General features: G+C 41.0%; 1 protein-coding gene across 2 annotated transcripts in view; it reads left to right on the forward strand.

The window, feature by feature from the left end:
* The window catches only part of ASH1L (ASH1 like histone lysine methyltransferase), a gene marked incomplete at both ends in the record, with an annotated part of 106,786 nt that overhangs the window by 72,690 nt on the left and 12,256 nt on the right, over nt 1–21,840 (forward strand). For both annotated transcript variants that reach the window (XM_080691920.1, XM_080691921.1), the window contains 11 exons: nt 1,170–1,376; nt 1,486–1,632; nt 4,688–4,796; nt 5,214–5,378; nt 5,511–5,605; nt 10,745–10,902; nt 12,593–12,745; nt 15,645–15,699; nt 15,783–15,915; nt 19,534–19,782; nt 20,952–21,038. In XM_080691920.1, coding sequence (XP_080548046.1) covers nt 1,170–1,376; nt 1,486–1,632; nt 4,688–4,796; nt 5,214–5,378; nt 5,511–5,605; nt 10,745–10,902; nt 12,593–12,745; nt 15,645–15,699; nt 15,783–15,915; nt 19,534–19,782; nt 20,952–21,038 — 1,558 coding nt within the window. The remainder of the gene's footprint in view (nt 1–1,169; nt 1,377–1,485; nt 1,633–4,687; nt 4,797–5,213; nt 5,379–5,510; nt 5,606–10,744; nt 10,903–12,592; nt 12,746–15,644; nt 15,700–15,782; nt 15,916–19,533; nt 19,783–20,951; nt 21,039–21,840) is intronic.

A 21,840-nucleotide genomic window follows, 5' to 3' on the forward strand; every position in this document is an offset into this window, starting at 1 on the left:
GAATAACAGGCATGGACCACCATTAAAAGTATATTTCATTAGATGCTAACATTACTTTGTTTTATTCACATAATATTTTATTGTCTGTGAAATTATGGCTGCAGCCTCATTGGTTAATTCCTTTCTTCCTTACAGTAGTTTTATGAAGTATGTGATAGTTTTAAATTTTCTAGATGAAGGAACATATAATTGTGACAATAAATTGCTCCAGATTGCAAACACTTTGGAGATGAACACCTAATTTTATTTATTTATTTATTTATTTTGGGGTGGTACTGGGGTTCCTAGAAACCCTTCTACCTCCAGGCTACTCTCCCAGACCTATTTTTATACTTTTTTATTTGGAAACAGGGTCTCTTAAGCCAGTGCGGCTGGCTTTGAACCTGCACAATCATCCTGTCTCCACCTCCCAAGTGAGAGGATTACAAGCATGCACCACCACGCTCGGCAAACAGAATTTAAAATACATCTGATTCTGCTGTGTGTGATGGCACATGCTTATAAGCTCAGTATTAGGGAGGCTAAGACAGGATCGCAAGTTCAAGGACAGCCTCAGCTACTTAAGCCCTGTTTCAAATTAAGGAATAAAATATGAGGCTGGGGGTATTGCTCAGAGGTAGAATGTCCCTGGGTTCAGTCCCCAGTAAGACGAAAATAAATAAGTGCACCTAATTATTACAAGAGTCATGCTCTTTCCACTATACCATATTGTTGATTGTATAAATAATTACATTTTTTATTTTTAATCACTTAAAAACTGAAATTTGAAGTTGGGTGTTGTGGCACACACTTGTAATCCTAGTATTTAGGAGGCTGAGACAGGAGGATCCTGGTTCGCAGATAGCCTCAGCTACTGAGTGATGCCCTCCCCAACTTAGACCCTATTTTAAAATAAAGGGGTAGATGAGCCAGGTGTGTTGGGCACACTTGTAATCCCCGTATTTGGGAAGCTGAGACAGGAGAATGGTACAAGTTCGAAGCCAGCCTCAGCTACTTAGTGAGGCTCTTGGCAATTTAGGGAGACCCCGTTTCCAAATAAAATATAAAATAGGTCTGGGAGTGTAGCCTGGAAGTAGAAAGCCTCTGGGTTCCACCAAAAAAAAAAAAAAAAAATTGTTGTAAAATATGTATCACAGAAATTGATGTACAATTATTTTTTTCCTTTCTAGAATGATCTTTGCTGAGTGTTCCCCCAACACTTGCCCCTGTGGTGAGCAGTGCTGTAACCAGAGGATACAGAGGCATGAGTGGGTTCAATGTTTAGAGCGATTTCGAGCTGAGGAGAAAGGTTGGGGAATCAGAACCAAAGAACCACTAAAAGCTGGGCAGTTCATCATTGAATATCTAGGGGAGGTTGTCAGCGAGCAGGAGTTCAGGTACAGTAGTAAAATGGCAAAAGTACAAGATTAGAAGAGAATTGAAAGATCTGAAATTTACTTTCAACTTATTAACTGGTTGGTTTTACATCCTTTTTCTCCTCTTCAGGAATAGAATGATTGAGCAGTATCATAATCACAGTGACCACTACTGCCTGAACCTCGATAGTGGTATGGTGATTGACAGTTACCGCATGGGAAATGAGGCCCGATTCATCAATCACAGCTGTGACCCAAATTGTGAAATGCAAAAATGGTAAGGAAGCAAGCTTAGGCCAGGAATTCAGCAGAGTATAAAGCATTATAGGCAAAGCATCTTAGGCACTTCTCCATTATACCAGATTCTGATGACTCATTCCCAGGAAGATGTAATGACTACACTAATACCAGTATTTATTGTATCCCTATTCTATATGTCAGGCACTGTGTTACATTACATAGATCATCTCATATCAGTTTAGTCAGCCAGTCTATATTACAAATTTATAAAATGAGTGAAATATGAGATACTTTTTCTCAGATGGTTAGCATCTAATTGAGAAGGGGGAAAATATATCAAAGGAACAATTTAAAAAATGTGCTGCTGATGTAACTCAGTGATAATCACTTGCCTATATGGGTGAGGCCCAAGGTTTTGTCCTGAGCACCACAAACAAGAAGAGGCTACTATGAACAACTTAATTTTTTTGTAAGTGTTTTAAATTGAGGTAAATAATATATAAATATATATATATTATATATATATTTATATTTAAAATATATATTTATATATATTTATATATATAAATATATATAAATATAGGAAAATGCAGGGGTGTGTGTGTGTACTTGGGATTGAATGCCAGGGATATTCTACCTCCAAGCTACATCCCCAACCCTATTTTTTTTTTTTTTTCTTTATTTTGAAACAGGGTCTCATTAAGTTGCAGAAGGCCTCACTAAGTAGCTGAGGCTGGTCTCAAACCTGTGATCCTTCTGTCTGAGCCTCCCAAGTACTGGGATTACAAGTGTGCACTAGCATGCGTAACTGCATAAATCTTTAAATGTACATATATAGCTGGGCATGGTGATACATGCTTTTAATCCCAGTACTTTGGAGGCTGAGACAGGAGGATTGCAGGTTTGAGTACAGTCTCAGCAAATAGTGAGATTCTCATCAACCTAGTGAGATCTTATTTCAAAATAAAAATAAAATAGGGCTGGAGATGTAGCTCATAAGTAGAATGCCCTGGGCTCACCACCGGTCTGTCGCTGCCTGCCTGCCTGTTTCTCCCTCCCTCTCTCTCTCTCTCTCTCCTCCCCCCCCCATGCACGCGCGCGCGCGCGCACACACACACACACACACACACACACACACACACACACACACGGGTAATCTATATGACTGTGAAAATACAGAATATTTCCATCATTTCAGAAAGTTCCCTTTGACTCATACAGTTCCTCCATCTACCAGGGCAAACCCTGATCTGACATCTGTCATACTAGATCAATGATGTCTATTCTAGAATGTCATGTATGTGTACTCTTTGCTGGCTGGCTTTTATCTAGCATGATATTTTTGCAGTTCACCTATCTGGTTGAGTGGTTACTTTTTATTATGGTATAGTAGTATTTTTATGAATACACTCATTTATTTATTGATTTTCCTGAAAAACTTTATATTTGAAGAATTGAATGAGCAATGAGGGTGCTAGAGATTGAACCGGGAGGCATTCTGCCTTCATTCTATACTGCCAGCCTGATTGTATTTTTTATTTGGAAATAGGTCTTGCACTAGTTTGATGAGAGTCTCACTACTTGCTGAGGATGTCTTTGAACTTGCCATACTGTCTCAGTCTCCCAAGTACTTGGATTGCAAGAGTATGCCACCATGGTTAGCTCCATACTCAGCAATTTAGAGAGATTGTTTTTCAAAATAAAATTAAAGTCTGGGAGTATAGCTCCGAGGTAGAGTGCTCTGGGTTCCATCCCCAGTACCATCAAGAAATAAATAAATTAAGGAGCCACTCATGGTAGCACATGCAGTAATCCCAGTGCTTGGGAGGCTGAGGCAGGATGAACACAGGTTCACAGCCAGCTTCAGCTACTTAATGAGGCCTTCTGCAACTTAGGGAGACCTAATTTCAAAGTAAAAAGAATAAAATAGTGCTGGAGGTGTAACTTAAAGGTAGAATGCCTCTGGGTTCTATGCCCAGTGCCCCAAAAAAAGAAAGAAAAAGAATCAAGGAGAAATTTAAAATGCAGAAAAATGTTAGCTACAATAATTGTTTGGGGTTTCGTTGATTTGTTTGTTTTGTTTGATTTGAACCCAGGGGCATTTTCCCTCCAAGCTATGCCCCTAAGCCCTATGTTTGTTTGTTTGTTTGTTTGGTTTAATACGGTCTCAATTCTGAGACTCACCCTAAGTTTCTGAAGCTGGTCTTGAACCTGAGATACTCCTATCTTAGGCTCCCACGTACTTGAATTACAGGGCTGCTCCACCAAGCTCAGCTGGATTCTAATAATTGGATACAGAAGAAAAAGCATTTTTGAAGTTAGTGACTATACAAGCTGGGCGTGGTGGCGCATATCTGTAATCTCAGTATTTGGGCAGATGAAACAGGAGGATCGCAGGTTGCAGCACAGCCTCAGCAAGTATTGAGACTCTCATCAATTTATTGAGACTGCTTCGAAAATAAGCCAGAGCTGGGCATGGTGGCGCACACTTGTAATCCTAGTATTCAGGAGACTGAGATAGGAGGATCGTGCTTTGCAGACATCCTCAGCTACTTAGTGAGGCCTTCTGTAACTTAGTGAGACCCTGTTTCCAAAATAAAAAATTAAGAAATAGGGCTAGGGGTGTAACTTGTAGGTAGAGTGCCCTGGGTTTCATCCCCAGTATCACAAAAAATAAAATAATAATAATAAGCTGGGCATGGTTGCTCATGCTTATAATCCCAGCATTCGGGAGGCTGAGACAGGAGGATCGCTGTTCATAGACAGCCTCAGCTACTTAGTTAGGCCCTTTGCAACTCAGTGAGACCTGTTTCAAAATAAAGAATAAAAAATAAAGCTGGGGGAGTAGCTTTATTTATGGAGGTAGAATACCCCTGGCTTCCATCCTCAGTACCATAATAGATAGATAGATAGATAGATAGATAGATAGATAGATAGATAGATAGGGCTGGGGGGTGTAGCTTAGAGGTATAGTGTTCTTGGGTTCAATCCCCAGTTACCAAAAAAGAAAGAAATTAGTGATGGTACCAGTTTTTCTGCTTTTCAGGCATGATATTAAGAATCCCAGCCTTTAAATCTGTTCTATCTTATAGGTCTGTTAATGGAGTTTACCGGATTGGACTATATGCACTTAAAGATATGCCAGCTGGGACAGAACTCACTTATGATTACAACTTTCATTCTTTTAATGTTGAGAAACAGGTAAGAATAATAAATCTAAGAGGGAGGTTGAACAGTCTTTTTCAATGCTTTGTAATATGTGTCTGCAGTGACATTGACTTGGAGCCACTGAGTAGTGCCTGGGAGAAGAGAGTTTTTACTTTTTACTCCACCTGTCTGTGATACATGGGTCTCATTTATTGTTTCAGAACCCGGAAGAACCAGGTTACCCTATTATTTTGTCTCCAGTCATTTCTATTTTGGTAGATTTTTTTCTTAGGTTTAGTCTTTCCTTTCCACTTCAGTGGAAATATATTCCTATTTATTATACTCTCAGTCAGTTATTCTCATGTATTTTCAAAATTCACACTTTGCGTATTCAAATGCTCAGAACTTGGATCCTTTTTGTACTTGTAAATGAGACTGCAGACTTAAAAAGTATTTTCTTTCCTTTAAAAGCAACTTTGTAAGTGTGGCTTTGAGAAATGTCGAGGAATCATCGGAGGCAAGAGTCAACGCATGAATGGACTCAGCAGCAGCAAAAGCAGCCAGCCTGTGACCACACACAAGAAGTCTGCACGGTCAAAAGAAAAGAGGAAGTCGAAGCACAAGCTGAAGAAAAGGGTGAATAATGATCTCATGCCTTTCCCTGGCAAAGCTCTTCACAAGCTGCTTTGAGGCAGTTACTAGAATAAAAAGAGATTGGAGGAGATTTCTGATTGATTCTTTTTTCCCGTAATTGTATCTGTTTTTCAGAGAGGCCATCTCTCTGAAGAGCCCAGTGAAAACATCAATACCCCAACAAGATTGACCCCCCAGTTACAGATGAAGCCAATGTCTAATCGAGAGAGGTAAAAAGATTTTCTTATCCAAGTTCTTTTTAAATTAGGTGCTTTGTCAGTTTAAAAAAATTATGAAGTCAGGGGTAGATTACTCACACCTGTAATCCCAGTACTTGGGAAGCTGAGACAGGAGGATTTCAAGTTGAAAGTCAGCTTCAGCAACCCAATGACTCTGGCATCAACTAGGCAAAACTTTGTTTCCCAAAAAATAAAACAGGGCTGGAGGTGAAGCTCAGAGGTAAAATGCCCCTGAGTTCAATCCTCAGCATCAACAAAAAGAAAATTATTGTTTCCTATAATTCATTTTGTTTTGTACATGTTTTAAGCCAAGGGTTCAGAGGATCTATAACCTTGGACGAAGGGAAATAATTATGTCTTCATATTTCCTGATTTCTCCTTAAAATGTGGCATTGCCTTCAGTGTCCATGAGTTTGTCACCAGTATTCCATTTTCATAGATACTTTTATGTTAAAGGTATCTCTTCTGGGGGTGGTGATGCACACTTGTAATCCCGGCATTTGGGAGGCTGAGACAAAAGGATTGTGGTTCTTGGACAGCCTCAGCTATTTAGTGGGCTTTTTGCAACTCAGTGAGACCCTATTTCAAAATATAAAGAATAAAAAAATAGGGCTGAGGGTGTGGCTCCGAGGTAGAATGTCCCTGGGTTCCATCCCCAAGACCATAGAATTAAATTAAAATAAAAAGTAAATATCTCAAAATATTCATGTTCAACTCTACTTCAGAATTTCCATGGTTCAAGCCCAGCATGCTAACACATGCTTGTGCTTGAGAGACTGAGGCAGGAGGATCATGGCCCAGCCTCATCAACTTAGTGAGGCCTTCTGCAACTTAGTGAGACCCTGTTTCCAAAAAAAAAAGAATTAAAAAATAGGGCTATGGGTATAGCTTGGAAGTAGAGTGCCCTGGGTTTCATCCCCAGTATCACAAAAAATAAAATAATAATAATAAGCCGGGCGTGGTGGCACAAGCTTATAATCCCAGCATTTGGAAGACTGAGACCTGAGGGTCGTGGTTCAAGGACAGCCTCAGCTACTTAGGCCCTTTGCAAACTTAGACCCGGTTTCAAAATAAAGAATACAAAATAGGGCTAGGAGTTGTAGCTTGGAGGTAGAATGCCCTTGGGTTCCATCCCCAGTACCACAATTTTTTTTTTTTTTTTTTTTTTTTTTAATTTAAAGCCAGGTATGGTGGCACATGTTTGTAATCCCAGCATTTGGGAGGCTGAGACCAGAGGATTGCAATTCATGGACAGCCTCAACTACTTAGTGACGCTCTCCGCAACTTAGTGAGAGCCTGTTTCAAAATAAAGAATAAAAGGATGCAAGGGCTATCTGGCTGCGACATCTGTCACCCTATTGATCGCCAGGGTTGATTCGGTTAAGCTGGCTGGCTAGGCAGTGTCCCCTTCCTCCCTCACCGCTCCATGTGCATCCCTACTAAAGCTGCGTGCTCAGTCAGAGAGGACTACCTTCCCCGAATAGAGGAGGACCGGTCTTCGGTCAAGGGTATACGAGTAGCTGAGCTCCCTGTTAGAACCTCCAAACAAGCTCTCAAGGTCCATTTGTAGGAGAACGTAGGGTAGTCAAGCTTCCAAGACTCCAGACATATCCAACTGAGGCGCTGCACGTGTCTGCCTTTCTTAAAAAAGAAAGAAAGAAAGAAAGAAAGAAAGAAAGAAAGAAAGAAAGAAAGAAAGAAAGAAAGAAAGAAAGGCAAATGAAAAATAAGGGAAGGGATGTAGCTTAGTGTATTTTTATTTTTTTATTTATTTATTTATTTATTTTTTATTTTTATTTTTTTTTTTTGCTGGTACTGGGGTTCCTGGAAGCCCTTCTACCTCCGGGCTAGACTCCCAGACCTATTTTTACATTTTTATTTGGAAACAGGGTCTCCTAAGCCAGCGCGCGCGGCTGGCTTCGAACCTGCGCAATCCTCCTGTCTCTGCCTCCCAAGCGCGGGGATTACAAGCGTGCGCCACCACCCCGGCTTAATTAATTAATTTAAGCTGGACATGGGGATACATGCCTGCAATGTCATCTACTCAGGAGGCTGAGGCAAGAGGATCACAAGTTCAAGGCAGCCTGGATAATTTAGCAAAATTCTGTCTCAAAATGTGCTAGGGATGTGCTCAAGGCCTAACGTTCATTCCCCAGTACCACCAAAATATAAAAGAATTAATGGAAATTAATATATGTTTTTTAAGCTTGGCGTGGTGGCACATGCTTGTAAGGAGGACCGTGGTTCGGGGACAGCCTCAGCTATAGTGAGGCTCTCTGCAACTTAGTGAATAATAGGGCTGGGGTTGTAGCTCAGGTAGAATGCCCCTAGGTTCTACCCCGGTCCTGCAATAATTAATTAATATAATGTTTTTATCACATATTTAGTACTTTGTTGTTGTTTTGCAACCTGTACTTTAGTATATTTGGTTTTCTCTTAAACATATAAAAAATTACTTCTAGCTACTTGCGAGACTGAGTCAGAAAGAACAAAAAAACCATCCTGAGCAATTTAGCAAGACCTTGTCTCAAAAGCAGTAAAACAGGTTTTTTGTTGTACACCTCTAATCCTAATACTTGGGAGGCTTAGACAGGGAGATCATAGGTTTGAGGCCAGCCTTAGCACATTAGAAAGACCCTGTTTCAAAATTAAAAAACATAAGCTGGGCATGATGGTACATACTTGTAATCCCAGTACCTGCGAGGCTGAGACATGAGGATTGTGGTTCGTGGCCAGGCCCAGCTACTACTTAGTGAGTCCCTTTGCAACTCAGCAAGACCCTATTTTTTATTCTTTATTTTGAAACTGGGTCTCACTGAGTTTCAGAGGTCCTCACTAAATACCTGAGGCTGTCCGCAAACCGCGATCCTCTGGTCTCAGCCTCCCAAATGCTAGGATTACAAGCGTGCGCCACCACGCCTGGCGATATTGGGGATTAAACTGAAGAGTATCACCTCTGAGATATACTCCCAGCTAAAAATTTTTTTTTTTTTTTGGTGCATTATAGTCTTACATCATAGTGTAGTTCAAAATGATAATGACGTACATACACACAGACCATTGTTTTCACATAACAAAAACATTTCCCTATATTATTTGCAAACAAATGGCAAACAGGATTTAAAGGATATAAACATTTTGGCAAGTAAAACGGCCAGATCAGAGGGTAGAATATATGGAACTTTACTACAAGTTCTCAGGGATGTTGCTAAGATGAAATACTAGTCTAGGATAAACCATAACAAGAACTGAATTTACGTGGGTGTGGTAGCACATATCTGTAATCTCAGTAGTTGGGAGGCTGGGGGGGGGGGGATCAATATCAATGCTTGGATGATACAGCGAAGCCCTCAACAGCTTACTGAAATTCTGTTGAAAAAAATTTTTTTTGTAGAGCCAGGAGTGGTGGCTCAGGCTTGTAACCCTAGCATTCTGGATGCTGAGACCAGAGGATTGCAGTTCACAAACAGCCTTAGCTACTTAGAGAAGATCTCCGCAACTTAATGAGACCCTGTTTCAATAGCAGGGTGGAAAAAATATATATAAAAGGGGCTTGAAGGCAGAACAACCCTGGGTTCAATCCCCAGTAATAACAGCAACAACAAACAAAGTGTTTACACCTTCATTAACCATAGGATTATCATTCGTTTAAATCTTTGCCACCTAGCATGGTGGCTCATGCTTGTAATCTCAGCATTTGGGAGGCTGAGACAAGAGGATCAGGGTTCGCGGCCAGCGCGGCCAGCCTTAGTGAGACCCTTTGCAATTCAGTGAGACCCTGTTTCAAAATAAAGAATAAAAAATAGGGTTGGGGGTATAGCTCAGAGGTAGAATGTCCCTGGGTTCCATCTCCAGTACTACAAAAAAATAAATCTTACTTTTTTGATGCAAAACATTCTTGTAGAATATTTGTAGTTCTCTGGTTATTTTGTCATATATTTACTGTTCACTGACTTACGAGTATAAAATGTCATCCAAAATATATATATTTCATTTTAAGCAATGTGATTATATATTTGAAAAAATTTAATTCTTCAAGTATCTTCTTTTGAATGTTCTAAGTATTAATGTTAATTGAAGTGTTATTATGAAACTATACATGCTCATAGTACTTACTAAGATTTTCTGACATTTAAAAAAAATAAAAAGCGTCCTGCTTCCAGGCGTAGTGACACATGCTTGTAATCCCAGCATTTAGGGGGCTGAGACAGAAGGATCCAGGTTTGCGGATAGCCTCAGCTACTTAGTGAGACTCTGTAATTTAGCGAGACCCTGTTTCAAAATAAAGAATAAAAAAGATGGGCTAGGCGATCTAGCTATACCACTTCTGTCGCACTTCCCAAAGGAACTGTAATAAAAAATTCACAGTAGTATATGCACTTTTATGTTTGTAGCAGCACGATTCTTAATAGCCAAACTATGGAACCAACTTAGGTGTTCATCAACAGATGAATGGAGTATAAAATTATAGGCTATACACAATGGAATTCTGTTCAGCAATAAAGAACAAAATTATTTTCATTTGCAGGAAAATAGACTTCCAAACTTCATGTTTAGTAAGATTAGATACTCACAGAAAGTGAATGGGTGAGCTGGGCATGGTAGTGCATTTTTCTAATCTCAGTACTTTGGAAACTGAGATAAGAGGATTGCACATTCAAAGGTAGCCTCAGTAATTTAGTGACCTAGTAAGACCTTGTTTTCAAGTATGAAATAAAACTGGTCTTGAGGTATAGCTCAGAGGTAGAATGCTTCTCTATTCAATTCCCTTTACCATTACCAAAACAAACAAAAAAAAAAAAAACAATAGGGTCGTATGTTTTCTCTCATGAGGAAGCTATGGAATGATCTGGATACCAGGGGAACTTGAGGTATCGGAAAGGGGAGCCAGGGAGGTGGTCTAGTTGAAGGCACCCGCTTGTAATCCCAGAGCTTGGGAGGCTGAGATGGAAGGATTACAGGTTCACAACCAGGCTTCACAATTTAGCAATGCTCTCTGCGACTTAGTGAGACCCTGTTTCCAAATAAGTAAAATTGGGCTAGGGCTTTAGCTTAGAGGTAAAATTCCTCTGGGTTCAATTTCCAGTGCCCAAATAAGTAAATAAATAAATAAGCATCTGTTTTTTGCAGGAATTTTGTATTAAAACATCACGTGTTCTTGGTCCGAAACTGGGAGAAAATTCATCAGAAACAGGAGGAAGTAAAGCACACCAGTGATAATATTCACTCAGCATCATTATATACCCGTTGGAATGGCATCTGCAGAGACGATGGGAATATCAAATCTGGTAAAGCATGAAAACATTTTATAATTCATAAAATTGTCTCCAAGGTGATTTTTTTTTTTTTCCAGGTCTGGGGATGGAACCCAGGATCATTCGACCTCTGAGCTACAACCCCTGCCCTATTTTTTATTTTGAAACCAGGTCTCACTGAGTTGCAAAGGGCCTCACTAAGTAGCTGAGGCTGTCTGTGAACTGCGATCCTCCAGTCTCAGCCTCCCCAATGCTGGGATTATAAGCATGTGCCACCACGCCCGGCTTCCAAAGTGATTCTTGTAATTACTTTCAGTCTATTCAAAGACTCTTTTTAATTTGGACTGAAAGATTTCAGATTCAGACTACAAGCATCAATCAGTAAGAACTTATTCAACCAGATCTTCAACTTTCCTGCCCCATTCTAGGGAATATAGAGAAACATCCCAAAAATCATCTATAGTTTAAAGTAGCCAGATGCTGGGCATGGTGACGCATGCTTGTAATTCCAGCGCTTGGGAGGCTGAGACAAGAAGACTGCACAGGTTCAAAGCCAGCCTCAGCTACTTAGGCTCTCAGCAACTTAGTGAGACTCTATTTCCAAATAAAATATAAAATAGGTCGCCGGGCGTGGTGGCGCACGCTTGTAATCCCCGCGCTTGGGAGGCAGAGACAGGAGGATCGCGCAGGTTCGAAGCCAGTCGCGCATGCTGGTTTATGAGACCCTGTTTCCAAATAAAAAAGTATAAAAAAATAGGTCTGGGAGTGTAGCCCGGAGGTAGAAGGGCTTCCAGGAACCCCAGTACCACCAATATATATATATAAAATAGGTCTGGGCTTATAGCCTGGAGGTAGAAAAGCCCCTGGGTTCCACCTGCAGTACCACAAAAATAAATAATAAAGTAGTCAGAAAGCATGAGGCAGATGATGGGCCCTCTTGTGTTTCTTCCTACTTGGAAAATAGCTTGCAGTCAGAATGTATTTAATGATGCCAAATGCATATGAGAAGAAAAATATTATCATAAGTTTGTATAATCGTCACCGCCTTCAGATCAGTGGTATACACACAAACCATGAGATTTCCTTTTTCTAACCCTTTTGAGTGAAAAATAAAACTGCCCTCCTGAATTCAACTATTTTTGAGACCAGACCAAAAGAAGAGAAACTCAGCAACTTACTTCAAAATAAAAAATCCAAGCTGGGCGTGGTGGCACAGGCTTGTAATTCCAGCATTCTGGAGGCTGAAACCAGAGGATCGCTGTTTGCGGACAGTCTCAGCTACTTAGTCCCTCTGCAACTCAGTGAGACCCTATTTCAAAATAAATAATAATAAATAAATAAACAGGGCAGGGGCTGTAGCTCGGAGGTCGAATGCCCCTGGGTATCATCCCCAGACCCGCCAAAAAAAAAATCAAAAGGACTTGGGCCAGGCGTGGTGGCGCACACCTATAATCCCCGCAATTGGGAGGCGGAGACAGGAGGATTGCACAGGTTCGAAGCCAGCCTTGCTGGCTTAAGAGACCCTGTTTCCAAATAAAAAAAATATATATATATATATACATATGTCTGGGAGTGTATCCCAGAGGTAGAAGGGCTTCTAGGAACCCCAGTACCACCCAAAAAAAAAAAAAAAATAGAGCGAATATTAGGAATTGCATTGGCTAAAAGCCACTTAGAACTCATAACTCATTTCCTGAAACTAATTTTCACCTTATCCTTCCAGACGTCTTCATGACCCAGTTCTCTGCCCTGCAGACAGCTCGTTCTGTTCGAACAAGACGATTGGCAGCTGCAGAAGAAAACATAGAAGTGGCTCGGGCAGCACGCCTTGCCCAGATCTTCAAAGACATCTGTGATGGCATTATTTCTTATAAAGGTGACTGCATGAACCCCAAGTTCATTCTTACCTTTTTGTAGCAGTGTGGTAACTGGGAATTGTACCCGGGGCATCAACCCCCTGGTTCCACCGGCTTTTTTTTTTTTTTCTTTTTTTAACAAAGCCTCAGTAGGTTGCAGAGGGCCTCACTTAAGTAGTTGAGGCTGGCCATACATTTGCAGTTCTTCTGTCTCCGCGTCCCAAGTGCTGGCATTACAAGTGTGTGTCCCCACACCTGGCTGGTTCTTAACTTTTTTAAAGCATAATATCTTTTTTTGGAGAGGAAGGTCGTACCCAAAGCCATTCTATTCCTGAGCTATACCACAGCACCATTCATTCATTCATGGTTGTGGAGATTAAACCCAGGAGGATTCTTACCTCCACATTACATCCCAAGCCCTTTTTTTTTAGTTTCAAACAGGGTTTGAAACTAACTGAGAGTCTAACTACTTTGCTGAGGCTGTCCTCTTAAAGTGTGATCCTCCTGTCTTTCTCAGCCTCCCGAGTACTGGGATTGCGGGCATGTGTCACCACACCCAGATGTTTTTATTTTGAAAGAGGGTCTTTCACTAGGTTGCTGAATCTGTCCTCAAACCTACAATCCCCCTGTCTCTCTCGCCCAAGTATGAGGGTCACAGGCATGTGCCACCACATTCAAATAGGTTATAGTCTTAAAATATTTGAGCCAGGCATGGTGGCACTTGCGTGTAATTCCAGCATTTGTGAGGCTGATACAGGATTGCAAGTTCTTGGCCAGCCTCAGCTACTTAATAAGGCCCTTTGCAACTCAGAGAGACCCTGTTTCAAAATAAAGAATAAAAAATAGGACTGGTGGTATAGTTCAGAGGTAGAATGCCCCTGGGTTCCATCCTCCGTACCACTAGATAGATAGATAGATAGATAGATAGATAGATAGATAGATATTTTAAACCCATGGCCTCTCAAGTACTAAACACATGCTCTATCTGTGAGCTTCATTTTCAGTCAATATTTGTTGATGTTGTTTTGTTTTTGTTTTTTGGAGGGGTACTGGGTATTGAACCTAGAGACATTCTACCTCCAAGCTACATCCTCTGGTTTTATTTCTTATTTGGAATTAGTCTCACCAGGTTGCTGAAGAGCCTTGCTAAGTTGCCGAGGCTGACTTTGAACCATGCCTGGCTAGAATGTTTTTGTTTTTTGTTGTTGTTGTTTTGTTTTGTTTTGTTTTTGTGCAGTACTAGGGATTGAACCCAAGGCATTCTACCTCCAAGCTCCACCCCCAGCCCTACTTTTTATTCTTTACTTTGAAACAGTGTCTCACTGAGTTGCAGAGGCCTCACTAAGTAATAGCTGAGGCTGGCTAAGAGCCTGTGATCCTCCTGCCTCAGGCTCCCAGATATGCGCCACCACATTTAGCTCTAATTGTAGCTTCTTGCTTTCAGCTTTGGTTTATCTTTTTTTCTTTTCCTCAATTCTAGCCAGGGGTGGTGGTGCACATTTGTAATCCCAGCATTTGGGAGGCTGACACCTGAGGATTGCGGTTCGCGGGCAGCCTCAGCTATTTAGTGAGGCCTCTGCAACTCAGTGAGACCCGGTTTCAGAATAAAAAATAGGGCAGGGGGTGTGGCTTGGAGGTCGAATGCCCCCCCCCCCCCCGGGTTCCATCCCCAGACCTGCAAAAAAAAAAATATTTTCCTGAATTCTGAGGAATTGAGGTTTTCTCTCTTCTTTGTGTTTATCTTTGATGCTGTGGTGGCTCTTTGCATTTTTCTTAACCTAAGGACATAAAAAAGGAGGTCAAACTTCCCTAAGATGTAAAGTTTTATGGCACTTATTCTAGTTACATTCCCAAAAATTTACACTTTGCATTCCCAAGTGGCCCCATATAATCTAGCATGAAATTATAATAGGTTTATTCAGTGTATCGCTGCTTTCTAAGTACAATAGACGTTTTCCTAATGAAATTGCCACAAAGTAGGTGAAGTAGCAAAGGAGAAATAATCCCTCAGGATACATTTTGTTTACTTCATATATAAGAGCCATTACAAGAAAAAGTTACAGAAAATATTCATAATACTAAATTATTCCTTATCTGGAGTTCAATCAAATTTAAACCAGTACTGATATTGATTATGAGCAACTAATGAGAACTGGAAAACATTTTTTAGATGAGATCATCTTTTTGCTCTAATAAGATCTGTTCAGCAAGAATTTGTCATAAATAGCCTAGCTTATCTCTGTAAATTCCCATCTGTCATTCTTTATAGGAAATTCTTTTCTTTGGATGGAGGGGTGCTGGGTATTGAACCCAGGAGCATTTTACTTCTGAGCAATGCCCAAGCCCTTTTTTATTTTGGAGCAGGATATTGCTACGATGCTGAGGGTCTCTGTAAGTTGCTGAGGATGGCCTTGAACCTGTGATCTTTCTATATTCCCAAGTACTGAGATTATATTTAGTCATGCAGCAGCACCAAACTCAGCGTTTTCATTTGCCCGACTAACACTATACTATATTTCAAATATTCATACTATTTTTTTTTTTTTTTTGGAAACAGGGTTTCCAAATTAGGACATTTTAATTAGGGTTTTTTGTTTTGTTTTGTTTTTAGTTAGGAGATAATGCTGTTGCACTGGGAGTGGAGCTTAGTGGTAGTTTTTACCTAGTATGTACAAGTCCCTAGGTTCAATCCCCAGACCATGAAAAAAAAAATTCAATTTAAATTTTAAAGAAGAATCAAGCATGCTAGTGTCAGCTATTTTAGAGGCTGAGACAGAGGATCACTTGGGCATATAATATCAAGACTCTAGCCAACAGTGAGATACATACACTCTGCCTATATCAAGACAAGAAGCAAACAAGATACCTGCCTCTCTCGTATCTTGTAGTCGTTCTACTGACCTTTATGTTCTTTTGCAGATTCTTCTCGACAAGCACTGGCAGCGCCACTTTTGAACCTCCCCTCAAAGAAAAAGTAGGTTCATATTTGTGTTAATGATCTGAATTGTAGGGATGTTCTACGTGTAGCATATTGATACCTTGGCCTTTATGTTCCAGGAATGCTGATTATTATGAGAAGATCTCTGATCCCCTAGATCTTATCACCATAGAGAAGCAGATCCTCATTGGTTATTACAAGACAGTGGAAGCTTTTGATGCTGACATGCTCAAGGTCTTTCGGAATGCTGAGGTATATTTCACTGACTTCAAACATAGACTTAAAAAGGTCTTTCTGAATAAAACAGTTTTAGACATTTAGGATTTTTACTCATTTTTTTATGTTTCTGGTTGGAAAAAGTCATTTTTATTGAGTACTCTTGGGTATATGTTCACAGTGTGCTAAATATTATAGAATTCCACATAATAAAGATATTGTATAATGGAAAGTTAATCATTCCTTCAAAAAAATTAATTTTTGTAAAAATGTAACTCAGACTTGAACTTTTAAATTTACATTATATAAAGCTGGCCATGGCTGCACATGCTTGTAATCCTATTTCTTGAGAGGCTGAGACAGGAGAATTGTGTAGGGTCAAAGCCTACCTCAGCTACTTAATAAGGCTCTCAGAATAGAGCTTATCTTAGTGAGACCGTGTTTCCAAATGAAATATAAAATAGGTCTGGGAGTGTAGCCTGAAGGTAGACAGCCCCTGGATTCCATCTCTAGTACCACAAAAATAAATAAAATAATTAATTTGCATTATATAAACATTTTTAGCCAGGTGTGGTGGCACACGCTTGTAGTCCCAGCATATTCAGGAGGCTGAGACCGGAGGATTGCAGTTCGTGGACAGCCTCAGCAACTTGGGCCCTCCACAACTTAGTGAGACCCTCTTTCAAAAAAAAAATAGGGCTGGTCAGAGGTCGAATGCCCCTGGAGTTCCATTCACAGACCCACCCAAAAAAAAAAAAAAAAAAAAAAAAAAGGACATTTTATAGCTAAGCCTGGTAGTACTCACTTGTAATCCCAGTACATGGGAGGCTGAAATAGGATCGCAGGTTTACAGCCAGCCTCAGCGTCTTAGATCCTGTTTTAAAATAAAATAGAACTCATGATGTATCTCAGTAGAACATCCCTGGGTTCAATCCCCAGTACCACAAAAAGAAAAAGGAAAATACAAAATTATCAAAGCATATTTGTAGTTTCTTTCCTCATAAAGATAAATACATGTGAATAACATAAAAATATGTGTGGGCAAATACAAATATATCTTGAGGGAAGAATTGGGCAATAGGTTCATAAGCAAAACCCATTGGAGAAACAGTGGCCCCTCAACTGATTTAAAGGACAGGTGGCCGGGCATGGTGGCGAGCGTTTGTAATCCCGCGCTTGGGAGGCGGAGACAGGAGGATGGCGCTGGTTCAGAGCCAGCCCCGCTGGCTTAAGAGACCCTGTTTCCAAATTTTAAAAATGTATAAAATAGGTCTGGGAGTGTAGCCCGGAGGTAGAAGGGCTTCCAGGAACCCCAGTACCTCCAAAAAAAAAAAAAAAAGACAAGGTGGAGCCAGGTGTGGGGGCCCACACTTGTAATCCCAGCATTTGGGAGGCTGAAACAGGAGGATTGTGGTTCATGGGCAGCCTCAGCTACTACTTAGTGAGGCCCTTTGCAACTCAGTGAGACCCTGTTTCAAAATAAAGAATGAAAAATAGGGCTGGGGGTGGAGCTTCAAGATAGAATGTCTCTGGGTTCCATCCCCAGTACTGCAAAAAAAAAAAAAAAAAAAAGACAAGGTATAGTGTGTGTGTGTGTGTGTGTGTGTGTGTGTGTGTGTGTGTGTGTGTGTAGAGAGGGAGGGAGGATATTATTCAGTGAAATGTCCTGGAAAAGTTCTTGGAAGGTAGAAGAGGCTACTAGATTTAAAAATAATAAATAAGTGCATAGAGGTTGAGAGAAAAAATGAGAAATTGGAGAACGGAGAAGGGAAATTCCCCAATATACATTCACAAACATCAAAATCAAACACTAAGCCAAACATGAGAAGGAGAGTGATGGGAGAGAAAGTGGCTGGCATTGAAGAAGAGCTGAATGAGTGATGTGTGCATGTGTGCCTCTACCAAAAGAGAGAAAAGCAGCAAGTAGGAAGAAAATTAGAATAATACTCTCTGCTGAAACTTCACCCCCACATATATTCACTTTGTAAATCTGTCCCAAACAAACAAAGGTAAATGGAGACCAGTATTGTGTCACACACTTGTAATCCCAACTACCCAGGGGGTTGAGGCAGGAGGATCACAAGTTCAAGGGCAGCCTCCACAACTATGCAAGACTCTCTGTCCCAATATAGATTTAAGGTCAGCCGGGCGTGGTGGCACACACTTGTAATCCCAGCGCTTGGGAGGCTGAGACAGGAGGATTCCACAGGTTCAAAGCCAGCCTCAGCTACTTAGTGAGGCTCTCAGCAACTTAGGGAGACCCTGTTTCCAAATAAAGTATAAAATAGGGCTGGGAGTATAGCCCGGAGGTAGATAAGCCCCTGGGTTCCACCCCCAGTACCACACACACAAAAAAAAGGTCTGGTGATATTGCTCAGTGATTGAGCACTTGCCAAGTATGTGCTATGTCCTGGGTTCTATCCCCATTACAGCAAAAGATAAAACAGTAAACAGAACTTGTGCAATACATTATGCATGTGACATTAATTCATATTCCATGATGCTGTGCATTTGGTCTTGTGGACCGTAAAGCCCTGGGCGGAAATTAAATGATAGTAGTAGAGCAAATAGAAAAATACCATAAGCCAGGTGTGCTGGTGGGCCCTTATAATCCCAGTACTTGGGGTCTGAGACAGGAGGATCACATTTTCTCAGCCAGCCTCAGCTACTTAGTGAGGCCCTATTTCAAAATAAAGAATAAAAAATAAGGCTGGGGGTGTAGCTCAGAGGTAAAATGCCTCTGGGTTCCATCCCAAGTACTACTACTACTACTAATAATAATAATAATAATAATAATAATAATAATAATAATAATAGTCGGGCGTGGTAGTGCACACTTGTAATTTCAGCATTCGGGAGGCTGAGACTGGAGGATCACGGTTCGCAGACAGCCTCAGCTACTTAGGCCCTCCGCAACTTAGACTCTGTTTCAAAATAAAGAATAAAAAATAGTGCAGGGGCCAGGCTTGGTGGCGCACACTTGTAATCCCCACACTTGGGAGCCGGAGACAGGAGGATCGCGCAGGTTCAAAGCCAGCCATGCTGGCTTAAGAGACCCTGTTTCCAAATAAAAAAGTATAAATAAAATAGGTCTGGGAGGTAGAAGGGTTTCCAGAAACCCCAGTACCACCCCAAAAAAAAAAATATGGCAGGGGGTGTAGCTTGAAGGTCAAATGCCCATCCCCAGACCCAAAAGAAAATAATAATACCATAGATTCTCCTTGTCATTCATTATAGTTCAGTTTAAGTTGTTACTGTCTGGCACTTTTTCCTCGTTTTTAGTACTGGGTTTAAACCCAAGAGTATTCTACCTCTCGGCCCTTTTTATTTTTAAACAAAATCTTAAATTGCTAAAACTGGCCTTGACCCTGCAATCCTCCTGTCTTCTCTTCCCACTTGTCCCATCACACCCAGCTTGCATCGTTTTTTGTTTTTTGTTTTTCAGTACCGGGTATTAAACCCAGGGCCTTGTGCATGCTAGGCAAGCACTCCACCACTGAGAGCTACATCCCTAGCTCTTGACACTTGAAGCGAAAAAAAAATTTTTTTGTTAACTGAAATGGGAAGGTAAAGACACTCATGCTACTTCCTCAGATATATTTTTCAGCCAAATTGGGAAGACCAAACATGATTTCTTTCTTCTGTCTTCTTCAGAAGTACTATGGGCGTAAGTCCCCAATTGGGAGAGATGTTTGCCGCTTACGAAAGGCCTATTACAATGCTCGGCATGAGGCTTCAGCCCAAATTGATGAGATTGTTGGGGAAACAGCGAGTGAAGCGGACAGCAGTGAGACCTCTGCCTCTGAGAAGGAGAACGGGCATGAGAAGGACGACGACGTCATCCGATGCATCTGTGGTCTCTACAAGGACGAGGGCCTCATGATCCAGTGCGACAAGTGCATGGTGAGGGCAGGAGGCAGCCTGGCACTGCGCCTCACCTGGCCTCGACTGCTGTCTCCTCCTCAGACTGTCTTCCTCCCTCTTGCATCTCTTATTGACTCCTTTCCTTGTTTTTCTTTTGTTCTGTCTGCTCTTCAGTGTGCTCCCCTCCAGATCCATCTAATCTGGATCATAGAGCATAGTATTGAGGATAGAACTTTACCTTGAAAAACGTTAGAAGTAATGCACTCAAGCTTGTAATCCAACACTTGGGGGCTGAGACAGAGGATCGCACAGATTCCAAGCCAGCCTCAGCTACTTAGTGAGACCCTGTTTCCAAATGAAATAGGTCTGGGAACGTAGCCCGGAGGTAGAATGCCTCTGGTTTCCACCCCTAGTGCCACTAAATAAATAAATGAATCACTCGATATAGCGAGAAAACTGAGAAACTGCAATATTTAAATACACAGAGGGCTCCTGGTAGAAGTGGCAAGGCCTGGATTTAGTCCCTGATGACCTATTTAGTACACAGGAGCTCATCACCATTTTTTTTTTTTTTTTTCTTGCAGTACCGGGCATTGAACCCAGGGGCTTTCTACCTCCAAGGTACACCCCCAGCTCTATTTTTGTTTTTTGGGTTTTTTTGTGGTATTGGAGGTGGAGCCCAGGGGCTTTCTACCTTCAGGCTAGATTCCCAGACCTATTTCTTTTTATATTTTATTTGGAAACAGGGTCTCACTAAAATGTGAGGGGGCCTCACTACGTCGCTGAGGCTGGCCACAAACTTGAGAGCCTCCTGTCTCGGCCTCTTAAGTACTAGGATTACAAGTGTGTGCCACGCCCGGCTACCATATATTGTTGATAGCATAAGGAGGAAAGTGAAGCATACTGTGACGAGAGCCTATCACAGTAGCCACATCCCAGACATATGCTTAGTGATCGTTTGGTAGTATATTCGTTTGTCTTTCTATTCTTTATTCATCTTACCATTTTCCTTGCCCACATCTATATATTATGAACCAATCTTTATACTTTGTTTTTATCATTTATCTCTGATTCTCTTTAATCCACTTTAGTTCCTATTTTACTTTACCTTGTCTTCCTTTTTTGTTCATTTCTTTTATTGGCCCCTAGCATTTCTTTTGATAAGTCTAAATCTCTCCTGTCATCCCCCACTGCACCTTTTTTTACAGGTGTGGCAGCACTGTGACTGTATGGGAGTGAACTCCGACGTGGAACACTACCTTTGTGAGCAGTGCGACCCAAGGCCTGTGGACAGGGTAAGCTGCCCCTGGTAAAACTGATATTAGGTAGGAGACGTAGCACATGCTGTCTCATCCGCTCTGCTCCAGCTACACAATTGCCACTGGACTTCTCTGGGCCTCTTTCTTTTTTGTTTGGGTGCGTGTGCGTGTGCGTGTGCGTGTGCGTGTGTGTGTGTGTGTGTGTGTGTGTGAGAGAGAGAGAGAGAGAGATACTATTATTGAATTCAGAGGTGTTCTATCTCTGAACTACACCCACAGCCCTGTTTCATTTTTTAATTTGAAACAGGGTCTCACTAAGTTGCTGAGGGTCTTGCTAAGCTCCTGACCCTGGCTTTGGACCTGTGATCCTCCATCTTAGTCTCCCAAGTACTAGGAGTAGAGGATGGATGCCTTGCGGGCCGTGGGGTTATTGTTTGTTTGTTTTTCTTTCTATTTTGCTGTTGTGATTGAACCAGGACATTCTACATTCCTGGTTTTTTTGTTTTGTATTGTTTTCTTTTTGTTTTTTAATGTCATTGTTATTGTTAATATTTATTGCTAATATTTTGTAATAAACCTGTAATCTTTCTGTTTCAGCCTCCCAGGTACTGTGCTTACAAGCATGTGTCACCACACCTGGCTTATTTTTCTTATTTTGAAACAGGATGTCATTAAGTTGAGGCTGCCCTCAAACATGTAATCTTCCTGCATCAGTCTTTAAGTATTGGGATTATAGACATACACTACCGTGTAAAGCTAGGCTTCAGTTTCTTAAATTCTGTTTTTCTTTTCTTAGCAGTATCATCAAAAGGAAAATAAAATACTTAGAAATTTATGA

This window comes from Muscardinus avellanarius, assembly GCF_963383645.1.
Source record: "Muscardinus avellanarius genome assembly, chromosome: 3".
Lineage (NCBI taxonomy): Eukaryota > Metazoa > Chordata > Mammalia > Rodentia > Gliridae > Muscardinus > Muscardinus avellanarius.